The sequence below is a fragment of the Larus michahellis genome, chromosome Z (assembly GCF_964199755.1).
Source record: "Larus michahellis chromosome Z, bLarMic1.1, whole genome shotgun sequence".
NCBI classification, from domain to species: Eukaryota; Metazoa; Chordata; class Aves; order Charadriiformes; family Laridae; genus Larus; species Larus michahellis.
In genome coordinates, this window is record NC_133930.1 from 71,505,161 (window position 1) to 71,518,152 (window position 12,992).

The 12,992-nt window shown below is 44.4% G+C and overlaps 1 protein-coding gene across 2 annotated transcripts; it reads right to left on the minus strand.

Annotated features, from left to right (window-relative positions):
* Positions 1–4,391: 4,391 nt before the first annotated feature.
* On the minus strand, positions 4,392–12,987 carry DNAJA1 (DnaJ heat shock protein family (Hsp40) member A1). 2 transcript variants are annotated; one of them, XM_074570132.1, is made up of 8 exons: positions 12,677–12,987; positions 12,323–12,500; positions 11,059–11,163; positions 10,729–10,956; positions 9,192–9,306; positions 7,078–7,193; positions 6,411–6,511; positions 4,392–5,690 (listed from the first exon to the last, which is right to left on the minus strand). In XM_074570132.1, the coding sequence occupies exons 1-8, from the start codon at positions 12,806–12,808 to the stop codon at positions 5,472–5,474; spliced, it is 1,194 nt and encodes a 397-aa protein (XP_074426233.1). In that variant the 5' UTR covers positions 12,809–12,987; the 3' UTR covers positions 4,392–5,471. The 2 variants fall into 2 exon arrangements, with proteins under 2 accessions (XP_074426233.1, XP_074426234.1); XM_074570133.1 differs by lacking the exons at positions 12,323–12,500; positions 12,677–12,987 and adding an exon at positions 11,704–11,752.
* Positions 12,988–12,992: the final 5 nt, after the last annotated feature.

Below are 12,992 nucleotides of genomic sequence, written 5' to 3' on the forward strand. Positions count from 1 at the left end.
AGAAGCTTTGTAAGCCAAATCAACAAATAAGTGTTCTTTCAAGTTTTTATTCACAGAATGACAGGATGTCCAAGGTTGGAAGGGTTGGAGACTCCCCCACCTTCTTGGGCAACCTGCAGCAGTGCTTGGTCACCCTCACAGTGAAAAAGTGTTTCCTCATGTTCAGAGGGAACCTCCTGTGTTTCAGTTTGTGCCCATTGCCTCTGGTCCTGTCCCTGGGCACCACTGGGAAGAGCCCAGCTCTCTGTCTCTTTGCACCCTCCCTGCAGGTATTTATATACCTTGATGAGATCCCCCTGAGCCCTCTCTTTTCCAGGCTGAACAGTCCCAGATCTCTTAGCCCTTCCTCATAGGAGAGATGCTCCAGTCCCTTCAGCATCTTAGTGGCCCTTTGCTGGACTTTCTCTGGTACGTCCATGTCTCTCTTGTATTGGGGAGCCCAAAACCAGATACAGGACTCCAGGTACCGGAGAGGGAAGGATCACCTCTGGCGACCTGCTGGCAACCAGGATGCCCTTAGCTTTCTTTCCAAAAAGGGCACGTATTGCTAACTGGTGTTCAACTTGGTATCCACTAGGACACCCAGGTTCCTTCTCTGCCCAGCTGCTTTCTAGCTGGGTGCCCCCCAGTGTACACTGGTGCCTGAGGTTGTTCCTCCCCAGGTGCAGGACTTTGCACGTCCCCATGGTGAACTTCACAAAGTTCCTGTCAGCCCATTTCTCCAGCCTCTGGATGGCAGCACAACCCTCTTGTATCAGCTATTCCCCATTTTGTGTCATCTGCAAACTCACTGGGAGTATATACTGTCCCATCATCCAGATCATTACTGGAGGTGTTGAACAGGACTGGAGCCAGTACTGACCCCTGGGGTACACTGCTAGTCACTGGCCTCCAACTAGACTTTGTTCCACCAATCACCGCTGTCTGGGCCTGGCCATTTGTCCAGCTTTCAGTCCACCTCACTGCTCCTCCCACACATCAACAGCTTCTCTGTGGGGATCTTATGAGACACAGTGTCAAAGTCCTTACTGAAGTCCAGGTAGACAGTACCGACTGTTCTCCCCTCAAGTACCAGGCCAGTCATTTCATCATAAAAAGTTTATCAAGTTGTCAATCATGACTTCCCCTTGGTGAAGCCATGCTGACTACTACTGATAGTTTTCTTGTTGTTGATGTGCCTGGAAATGTTTTCCAGGATTAGCGGCTCCGTCACTTTCCCAGGGATCAAGGTGAGGCTGACGGGCCTTTAGTTCCCTGGATACAGCTGCTTGACCTTCTTGAAGACAGACACCAGCCTTGAGGCACTTCCCCAGTCGCCATAACTAATCAAAGATTATTGGGAGCTGTCTCACAACGACATCTGCCAGCTCCCACAGCACTCATGGGTGCATCCCACCAGGGCCCATGGACTTAAGTACATCCAGTTTGCTTAAGTCTTCCTTGACCTGATCCTCTTCCACCAAAGGTACATCCTCCTTGCTCCAGGCTTTCCCATTGGTCTCTGGGACCTGGGATTCCTGAAGGCTGGCGTTGCTAGTAAGACTGAGGCAAAGGTGGCATTCAGTACCTCAACCTTTTCCACGTGTAACCAAGTGCTCCATCTCATTTGGCAACGGGCCAACATTTTCCCTAGGCTTTCCCACCTACGTACTTATAGAAGGCCTTGTTGTCTGACATCCTTGACCAGATTCAACTGCAGTTGACCTTTAGCTCAACTTCATCCCTGGATGCTTGGACAACGTGTTTGTGTTTCATCCAACTTACCCATCCTTGGTTACATCCTCTGTGTAACCTTCCATTTTGTGTTTAAGTTCAGCCAGGAGTTCCTCATTTATCCACACAGACCCCCTGGCATTTGCCCAGCTTCTTACTATTCGCTGGGATGGACTGCTCTTGAGCCTGGAGGAGGTGAGTCTTGAATTGAGCTTTTTTTGGGCACCTCTACCCTCCAGAGCCATATCCCATGGGACACTTCCAAGTGGACCTCTGAAGAGGCCAAATTCTGCTCTCATGAAGTCCAGGCTTGAGAGCTTGCTTTTTACTGTCCTCCTTCCTCTCAGGATCCTGAACTCCGCCATCTCATGGTCACTGCAGCCAAGGCTGCTTTTGACCTTCAAGGTCCAAAGAAGCCCCTTGTTGGAGAGTATGAGGTCCATCAGAGTACCTCTCCTCATTTGCTTCTCTGTCACTTGGGCCAGGAAGTTCTCACCGATGCACTCCAGGAACCTCCTGGATTGATTATGTCCTGCTGTGTTGTCCTGCTAACAGGTATCAGGGTGGTTGAAGTCCTCACATTCTTTGGGCACTATAATAGTGCTCATCTTACCTCCTAAGAAAATACGGAACCTGGCATTTCTTTATCTGTGGTTTTGGAAAAGGATGGCTTAAATCAAATCTTGTTTCTCTCAGTGTGCCTTGCTGATGCTTTGAGCCCCAGTCAACCACAAATGGAAGCAGGAACATGTCTTCCCAGATGAAGTTGCTAATGACAAAGTCATAGGACAAGTTGCTGTCTCGGTTGACCTTGCATCACACTGTAAGTTCAAAGCAGAGTTGGGATCATTGAGTTTACTCCCCAGGGCTGAGGAATCTTCTTGCACTGCTGCTGGGTAGCAGTAGACAAAGCGCGGGGAGGACAGGTAGGACCCTGAAGTCTTACAGGCAGAAGCAAAATGAGAGCAGGCTCTTAAATGAGTCTGCAGTGGGCGTTCTCAGTTTCACAGCAAACCTGTGGAATAGCAGAGCTGCCAGGTTTCTGGGGAAAAACCAAATCCTAGATGCCTGGTGCACCGTGGAAAGAATCATTGTAATAGACTAGACTATAAGCTTGATGGTATGAATTTGGTGTTGTTGAAACTGAAACACAGGAAGCAACTGCAAACATCAGCATTACTACACTGGTAGTTATGGAAGCAGCTACTTTGTGCTACTGTATCCTCAATTTCTACAGCCTTCCATTTTCAGTTCATTCCCCGAAATGGGAAACTGTCCCACATAGAGCAACAAGAAGTCAGAAAAAATTGTCCTTTCTAATTTTTCAGTGGCAAAGAACATGTTTTGCCACCTGCTGTAGCTGTATGACACCCAGAATACCAGGGGAGAACTAAGAAGCTTGGAAGAGGCCATACATCATACTCTATATCCTGCTTGAAGGTCTAAAGGCTGGGTCCTCCTTCTTGCTGGCTCTCGCCTTCATTTGTTAGTGCTTTTTGCTGAAGCCTTACTCTACTGCTGCCAGCGGACTTCTTTGGGACACAGCCTTTATGTCAGTCGGTATCTTCTCTCAAAGCAGAATGCTCAGCTGGTGGTGTTTCTGCCGCCCTTCCTGCATTAGTAGTAGCATCTTTCCCTGTGCTGCTCTGCCAAGGCTTCTGGAGGCTTCTCCTCAGCCACCCTCCTGGAAACTCAGACCTGGCCCGCTGTGGCATCATGAAACATGAAGCAGAATTGGCCACCGTGGTCTCGAGAGCAAGTCAAGAACAAGAACAGAAGCATTACCTCAGCTGTCCTGACGCAGCTATGGGTGTGGTGAAAGAAAAAGTAGAGTTCCTGGGGAAAAAAAGGCTATGGAATATTTTTTTTTATTTAATAGTCATCTCCGAAGCCAAGTGTCCTGTTGTCATCCCCAAGGCACTGCGCTGAGCTTGGTTTGCCTGATCTGTTTTGATCCAGTGGTTCAGGAAAAAAAAAAAAAAAAGAAATGAGGGTGTTTGCTGAACTGAGAACAAGTAGTGTATTTTAGTGTTCTTTAGCCTCAGGACAGTTGTGCAGGAGTCTCAGCCCCAGCCAGAGGCAGGAATACTGTCCGTTCCTCCCCTTGACTGAGTCAAACTGTGCTACTGATAGAGCAAAGGCTCCTGCTGGTCACATTTGCACAGCTCGCTGATGAGCTCATTCAAGTAGAATTTGGAAAGACACTTTGCCTACAGGATTTTATTCCTGCTGAGACGAAGAAAAAAACCCACCACCATAGGTGAAACATGTCAGGGATCGCTATTCCGTAGGTACCTGAAAAGGAACTACATTTGAGGTACAAAACCTGTGGTACCAGCTGTCTTTATAAAATGAAACCCCTAACACAAGTCAGAGATGTTTTCCAAGACTAACAGTTCCCAGATAGTTGAGTTACAACACACGTACTGTCATGTAGCAGCTATTTCCAGGAAGAAAAACCAAGTTCTCTGCGTGACGCTTTTGCTTCAAAGCGGTATGAAATGCATAAGCTCCGTCCCAAGCCAGATGGTACAAGACTAAACTACCACACTAGAGGTTAAATCTGGACCTGTCTCCTCAGCATATTTTCTGAAAGAAGTTTTTTTCTTAGATTTTTCTGTGAATAGCTGTCTAAAAAGAAGGGGGTGGTGTCTTTAAACCAACATCTGGTCTAAGAAAAGAGGCAATGAACAATTTTGTAATTATATTGGAAATGCTTCATCTACAATAATTAGAACATTCATACAGAATTTTCAAGAGTCAGCTTAAAATAATGCACACAATACATTAATTTCAGAACATCCTAGATGCATCGGTTGGTTGTATTCACTGACAGTCAGTTTCTCTCCTCTGCAGGTTCACATATGCCCACCAAGAGGGCTGGTACTGCTTTCCACGACACACCACCAAGGGGTATCTGATTTCAGTAATAAAGGTGGAAGTCAAGCTTCACATGCCAGCAGGCTGACAGATTCCCAACTGCATGTGTGCTGATAAAGCCTGGAGGTTTCTACTCATGCACAGTAGTGAAGGAAGCTCCTGCAGCAGCCAAGCAACCACTGGCTCTATAGACAGTATGGTGCAGGACAGCAGCCACACGGTAGGCAGCGATGAACGAAAGCAAGCTTCACATCTAGCTCCAGGGTCAGGACCAAAGCTGGCAGAGGAAGGGACTGTTTGACCTTAAGTGCAGTAGCTTCAGGGAGCCTGTGGAGCGTATGGCTTTAATGGGCCTGTGAAGATTGACCACATCCTTGTTGGCTTCACATATTATGTGGTTGTGTTAGAGTCAGTCCCTATTTAAAAAAAACCAGTACAAGCCCAAAACATTAACATGTTATCCTAACTGGTACAAAACTTAACTATATCTTACCATGAATTATAAGTACTTGTGCATATTTTATTAACAGAGTATAAGATCTATAATTCCTAAAAAGACCACCACAGAATCTTAGTTTAAGCCTGGGCAACTGCACACATACAGGAATTACAAGGCTTGGAATAGAAGACAAGCAGGTAAGGGAGTTTTCTTGACCAAAAGGCAGGGATGAAGTGCAATCAACTTCATTTGAGCTTGCATCCTGGAGCTGTATACAAATTGCAAAGTCAGTTTAATTACTTAGTTTATTTATGCTTTTAGAAACAACTATGGCTGGATAAAACAACAAATAGCAAGAAGTGAGGGTGAACTGTTTGTAGTCCTTCACTCATCCACTAATGCATACAAAAAAAGCATCACAAGTTATTCACTGGCCCATTTACGATGTCTGACATTGAACACCACCTCTAGGGTGATGCTCATCATCTTCATAGACTTCTCCGTTATAGTGGTGTTTTCTTTTTTGAGAGGGATCAAAGTCCACTAAATCCACTTGCTCCATTTCCTCAGTTTCTTCTATTTCCTGCCTTGTAGGTAGCAGTTTTTCAAGTAAAGACAGCTTATCTGAGGAGAGGAAACCGCTCTCTGGGAAGTTCACCTGAAATCAAGAACTGGAGTTACTCAAATCTGCCTGAATTGGACTTTCCCCATCCCACTACGGGTAAAATACCTGTCAAAGTCAGCTTTATCATCACAGGTGACTTAAAGCCAGTGCTTAAAAAAAAAAATATCTAAGTCACTAGGGCTATTTTTAATGCCTGCAAGAAGTTAGCTTCTAACTCTGGCAACTTAACCAAGTCTTACACGACATTTCTTTTGTCTCAGGCTACTCTCTGGAATCACCCTAGAAGCAAAGTACAGGATATACCAACATTAGAGATATGGTTGAATCTCCTGTAAAATGGCAACAGACAGCCTGCTGCCACAGCTCCCTGCATTAGCTTCTCTCCAGAGACGAAATCAGCATTTTCCAGACTACTCCTCTGCTCCAGCACAGGCGAAGTTACTAATTTGTCCTCTCTACAGGATGATAGAAACTAAAGAACATGCCAGGCAAATGGAAATTCATAAGGTATGTGAAGAAATTCTTCTGATACTTAAGGAACTTTTAGCACAGAGCATTCTAGAAGTTTTCTCTTTGTTCAGAACTGTAATTCTGTTTGATGGATTACATGTTTTCACCATTGGCAAAAACAAACACCAAACCAGGACATGTAATAATTGGTATCTCTTCTTGATTGAGCTAATACTTAGAGGTTAAATTCTGGGGGGATGTTCAATGCTGAACTGTGCCATGGAAGTAAGTTGATCCACTTACCCTGAATTCTATGATCAGACGTCCTTTTTCATACGGTCTGCGATAAATTGGCATACCTTCATTCAACACACACTTAATAGCCCCATGCTTGACAACTTGGCCTAAAAAAAAAAAAACAAAGACCAAAAAAAAGAAGGGATCCCTGCAGGCAGCAGAAGCAGCTTTAGTTTTAATCCCTTCAATATTTATGTAACCTTCTACATTGTTGTTAGACAGCTACACCAAGATGTAGTAGTCTAATAGGGACTTACTGCCTGGTAACTTCTGAGAAGGAAAGCAGGTTGAACTCTACATTACATTCTTGTAACCTTGTTATGCTTCCCAAAGGAAGCATACTTACAAATTTATTAAGTGCTCCAGCAGTTCCAAGGCTGAAAAAGTGGTTTTCAGAGACCCACGGCCTTCAATTCTCATGAGGCATCCTCAGGATACAAGTATGTCCATGAGGTAAGGTCTGTTACTATATCACGCAAAGAGAAAGTTACTGCTGACTGCTATCCAAAAATCCTTTTTTGTTTAAAGATCTGTACTGCAAAGACTAGGAAAAGAAGCTTGATACTAGCATACATCCCTTGTACATCAAGATGGGATGTTTCTGTTCCTTTAAACTTCCAGCTTAAATTCACTGTATGCTTGGACTTTTAGCAGAAAGCAAACCAACACTTACCAGGATGGGAGGTAATAATAATAGTTCTATTATCCAGCGTTGTGATAGGCTTTTGAAAGCCACATAGTGCTTCAACCAGTTGAATATCCATCGCCATAAGAAGGTCTTCATCTCGTCTAAGGCAGAACCAATCAAAACCAGTCAGAGAGGGAGACGCAGTAAAAGGATCATATGCAGCTTCAGTATTTAACTTGGCAAAGACAATAAAGCTGCAATTTTAGTAGAAGTCCGGGCTATTAAATAAAGAATACTGAGTATTGATGCAGCACCTCAAGCTAGCAATTACAGGTATGATACCCATGCTGAGTCATTATCAAGTCTAGCTGTCCAAAGTGTAGAAGTGTTTATTGAAAAGAAATAAATACAGCAAAAATAAATGCAGCAAGGCTCACTTGCATCCAGTTTCACTTTACCACTCCTTCCCGATCCTAGGGAAAAATTATCTCAGCCTCCTCAACATTGTCACTGGAACAATTATTCCCTTCCTTTGTGTAGATTAGGACTTTCTCAAGTGCATCAGTTAGCTCTACGTTATTCTCTTACACTGGTTTTCTGAAGATCTGGTAATAGGGAAGTTCGAACAGCTGATGGCCACTCTAGGTTACGATAAAAATAACTTCTCAAAAGCACCAAGAAGTATGTGGACGAAACAATGTAATTGTTTTAATTGCCTATTCTGACTTCAGTATAGCAGTGCTAGCGATGTCTGCATGCACTGCATGTTCAATGGCTACAAAATCCTCCAGCCTATTCAAAGAACTTAGTTATTTCACTCACCCTGTTTTAAAGGTCTCTGGAAGGAGTCCTGCCTCAAAAGTTAAATTTAGATGCTGACGGGAGAGGGGGAACATTCCATTTGTTCCAGAAGCAGCATGACCTCAGCATAACCCCACAAGACCAGTAATATCAAGGGTTATCTAAGGACACTAGAACTGAAGGCAGCAGGCAGAAAGCTCGCCAAAAATAAGCCATCAGAGTTGTGACTTCAAATCCCAAGTAACCATGCAAACAGTTTGGCCCAGACCGCCCCTTTGGCATAGCTGAGCTGATTCAGTATCTGGTTTCACTGGAAGTTAAGAAAAATCAGCTGAGTATGCTTATCCAAAGCAAACAGAATTGATTCTTAACCTGTGAGCTCAGTGTTCTTTGGCATAGAGTTCTGGCACCAACATCCAGAGGTCAGCAATATACAGTACAGTCAGGCAGACCAGCTGCAGGTTTCCGAAGAACCTTTGACTCACCATTCCTTTTTACAAGCACAATGTCAGTGGTCGGTGTCTCTAAATCCATTGATTCCCTTGTTACTGCTCTGAACAGAGGCAGTGAGATGCCAAGTGCAACACATTTCTGCGAGATGACAAGTGTTGCTTTTAACTGACCAAAATGTACTGGACAGACTCATTCCACAAACAGTAACCTGAAACAAGGAGGCTTGCAACACCAAGCGGTACTGTCCAGTAACATGAAATCCTTGAGACATGGTCAATACTGCTTGAGTCACTTTTGCTTTCATAAGAAAGAACAGACAGGACTGATTACCCTGTCCAGTGCACTCAGGCAGGAAATGAAGTGTGGGAAACAACCTCTGGTCAGAAGGGTGCATGCTATATTCAGTAAGTTTGTCATAAATAAGATCCCTGAGCAAAAGTGAACACACTACAGGTTTTCTGTGCCTTGAAGCCAAGTGGGCAATGAACAGCTGCCTACACTAAATGGTAATTTTATGAAGCGAGTGATGGAATGCTAACCTAGAAAGAGCAAGGAAGCAATCACAAACAGTCACATCTGTTAAACAAAATCTCAGTATTTTAAGAGTTCTTAAAAGTCAAGATTTGTAAACTCTTAATAACTGTAACTGGTTTGGTTTGCCTTACCCTTCCACTGTCAAAGCTCACATAAGAATATCACGTGCTACTAGAACACAAGTGGCTGAGACTAGTTGTACCAGGATTCCTGCACACCTCAGTGCTCCTTTAGCCACCCAAACTCACACGTGAGTTCTAGCCACATGATCCATCTACTGGTATTTCCAGTAGATAAAATGTGAGTGGTAACCACGGAAGCATGTGGACAAGCATCTCGGGAATTCACAAAAAAGACTGCCAGAGTTTTACCTTGTAAATACAGAGTGGTCTTTTTGATCCAAGACAATAATAATGTCCCCTGGCTCCAGTCCTGGCTCTTGGTCCCCTTCACCATGGAATGTTATTTTCTGACCATCCTTCATTCCTATTGCAGAAAACAAAAAAGCAAACATTTTTCATTTTTTTAAGTGAGAAGGCAGCAGTAAGAAATATTTTTATAGGCACAAGATGGTACCAGATCTCTGGATCTTTAACATCAGATCTTCCCTTGAAGCATTCATAATTTTTTTTAATCCACTCACATGTTCCACAAATTTTAGTGGTGCTAACCTGAACTATGTCTCAAGATCATTAAGCTTAATTGTACTGCAAATAGCCATCTGCCAGGATAAAGTCCTTCAGGGAAACGTTATCAAAACAGCTTTCATTACATGCACAAGTACTAAAAAGAAGACAGAAACATTGCATATAAAATACATTTTGAGGGCAAGTGACCAATGAGCCTCTTCAGTTTTATAAATATATGTGGCAGAGCTACTTGTGAAACATGATCTCAGTGTCTGCTGAGTGCAAGAAGCACTCTCCCTAGGACTGTAACCATCACATAAAAAAAACCATTTCACCCACACAAAGTCTCTCTACCATAAATTCTAGCTACCTCATGCTAGCTTACAGTCTGTTTTTCTATAAGGAAGGGAAAAGAAACTCGGTGATCTCCCCATCTAAAATGTCAGTGATATATTCCTCCTAGCCCTCATATTTAATGTTACTGTAGGATTTTCCCTGTCAAAAACAAATTCAGGCATTTCATAAAGTGTTTACACATACAACAGCTGCAGATGATAATCAGGCACAGGTCTGTAGAAGCCATGTACTTGTCAGTTTGCTCTGTCTTACAAGCCGTGCACTACTCCAGGGACTTCTACCACCAGCTTTTAAGCAGCCTCCCCAACAGAAATGTATTTGTCACTCAACGCTGTTGAGTTCTCCCATCACTATAAGGGTTTGTTTATCGAGTTGCATTTTGCCAGGCAGAGAATACCTGCACCACGCAGCACTGTCAGGGTTGCATAGCAAACAGAGTTCTAAGCATGAAAGGCTTAGCACTGTCTCTGCACCCTATTACTATAGCAGACCTGGTTCCCCTTCACACTGAAACACAGTAGAAGTGATCGGAGTCTGCAGGGTTTCCCTACAAGCAGGGAAAACTCATTGGGCAGACTAAGCCAACAAGTGATGAGTTTTATTTTAATTGCTGCAGCTACCTGACCAAGACTTATGCTTATGAGGTTGCTCAGAAATAGTTCACCACTTGAAATACTGCAAGGTTCAGAATTCATTCTTTGTTCTGTGCACAGGTATTAGATGTGAACACAGAAGTAATCAACCCTCCCTAAAAACAAGTCTCCTACTTTTTAAAGGCAGCAACAGGCAATTTTATTGTGTATGTATTCAGCAGTGCTACTTAGCAAAACAACTTCATGCATTTGCTAAAGCTTCTGTTTTATTGAATCAAAATTAGTCAGTACAGCCAAGTTCAATACTTCATCTTAATAAGCCACCTTACCTTTGTCAATGTGAACTTCTAATATCTTCTTTTCTCTAACAATTTTTCTGCCAGTGCAGCTCTTACACCGGTCCTTGGGGCTGATACGCTCCCCATGCCCCTGACACTCCATACACACAGACTGGATTTGTTGCACCATTCCCGGCCCAATCTGGTGAATTCTGATCTGCATGCCTGTTCCTCTGCAATTAGGACAGCACTCTACTGCACCTTTCTTACCACCACGACCTGAGGAGAATGAAAATTGAGGGCGGATGATTACACACTACCAGAAAAAAACCCCCAATGCCTTTAAAAGCAACTTGCATTCAGTTTCAGTTTCATGGTTACCTTCACATTTGTCACAGATAACGTTCTTCTGCAGTGCAAGCTTCCTCGTTGCACCATTGTACATATCTTCTAAACTTACTGACAACTGATGGACCACATTTTTGCCTGCAAAAGAAAATGGATATTTACTCAAGTTTGAAAGTGCGGTCTCCAAGTAACAGTAAACTTCCCATGTCATTACGCTCAAGTCACGATAAACCAAGTCTGTGAGCTTTAACATTTTGTTTTGATATAGTTTTATCTTGGTTTGATGGTATTAGTCAATAGTCCCTTCATACCTGATGTCAAATTAGGTAACAATTCTAATTGGTTTGTCAGTAATGCTTCCCTGTTAGCATAAGTCAGAGACTCTTCTGTGAAAGCACAATCAATAACACAAAACATGTAGAACTTTAGACATTTAAGTTTTATAATGCAGAACTTTAGTTTTAACATGTGTCATATATAAGGAAGTGGGAGACGCTGCATAGAGTCAGTAAAGTACTTTCTTCCTCTCACCAGGGGACCTTCTGGAAACTGAATTGAGTACTTATATTTTTATGCTCAGGAACTAATTAGAACTTTAGCTTATACAGGCTTAGTTTTGTGAAAGATACCAAGTTCTGGCTTACTAGGAATACAATACTGTAACATTTTGATACAAACCCTTTTTTCTTCCCTCTGCCACCAGGTCTACACTAAGAAGTGATGTGGTCAGCACTACTCTTAACCAGTTCAATTAACAGTAGAGTCTTTCCCAGTGGGGTTAAACTGGACTTTAATTTCTGAGCGGTGTTTTACTGCAGCTTCAACTCAATTCCCCTGAACAGCACAGAAAAACAAAAAGGTTTCACAGGCTGAATTTGATTTGTCTATCTTATTTAGATACAGTTACTTGCAATGAAAAACCAAATACGCTTATGATAGCTCAGTTAAAAACATCATTTTAAGGTATGTTACCATTCCATTTCCTATTCAGCCTATTAGCTGCTGGACTTAACGCTCAGCTGAAGGCTTTCCAAACACGAAATCTGGTTAGTTATTAACATGAGACAATGCACAAGAGACCAAACTACCACCGCATGAACCAAGTGCCCTCCCCTGCTGTTTCCGGTGCAATGGGCTAGGGACAATGCTTTCTCTGACTTTAAGATCAGGTCCGTAACTTAATTTTAACGCTATTTAAAGTCTTGCATCTACAACATTCTCCTCAGGGACTCTGATCCCGTCTAGCCCACCGACCATGCTGTAAAGTCCGGGAAAGTGGCAGAAGATGGCACGTTACCTCGTCTCTCTCTCTGCATCCTCCCACCGCCGCCAAAGAACATATCGAATATATCCATGGGCGACCCGAAGCCACCACCGGAGCCACCCTCTTTGATGGCCTGCTCGCCTCCTTTGTCATAGAGATCCCTCTTCTTCGGGTCCGACAGTACTTCATAAGCTTGGGAAATCTGCTTAAACTGCGAGAGACATACACCGTGCCTCAGATACCCGGCACGGGGAACCCCCAACGGCCTCCCGCCGAGCCCCCCGTCCCCGGCCCGCCAAACCTTGCCCCACCGCTCCCCTCGCCCTCCATCTCGGCACCCCCGCGGGGCAGCCGACCCCGCCGCCCCGTCCCGGCCCCGCCGCTGACCTTCTCGCCCTCATTGGGGTTCTTGTCGGGGTGGTACTTCAGGGCCAGCTTTCGGTAGGCCTTCTTCAGCTCCTCAGCGGAGGCGTTAGGCTTCACGCCCAGCACATCGTAGTAGGTAGTTTCCTTCACCATGGCGGAGGGCGGCCCCTGAGCAGCGGGCGGTCCCGCACCCCGCGGCGGCTCCTCACCCTGCACCGATCCCGACTTTTCTGGAAAGTTCCGAGCCGGTCCCGCATCCGGGCGCTTTTGAGCCGGCACCGCCCCGCCCCGGAAGTCCCGCCCCCACACCCCCGCCAGCCGCCGCGCTCTGGAGGGC

Bases quoted from the DNA above. Each gene is read 5' to 3' on its own strand.
- DNAJA1 (XM_074570132.1), bottom strand. From the start codon at position 12,808: ATGGTGAAGGAAACTACCTACTACGATGTGCTGGGCGTGAAGCCTAAC. The intron at 7,194-9,191 runs GTAAAACTCTGG...GTTCTGCCTTAG, and splicing joins GACCACTCTGTATTTACAAG to ACGAGATGAAGACCTTCTTA. The intron at 5,691-6,410 runs GTAAGTGGATCA...TCTTGATTTCAG, and splicing joins GTCTGATCATAGAATTCAGG to GTGAACTTCCCAGAGAGCGG.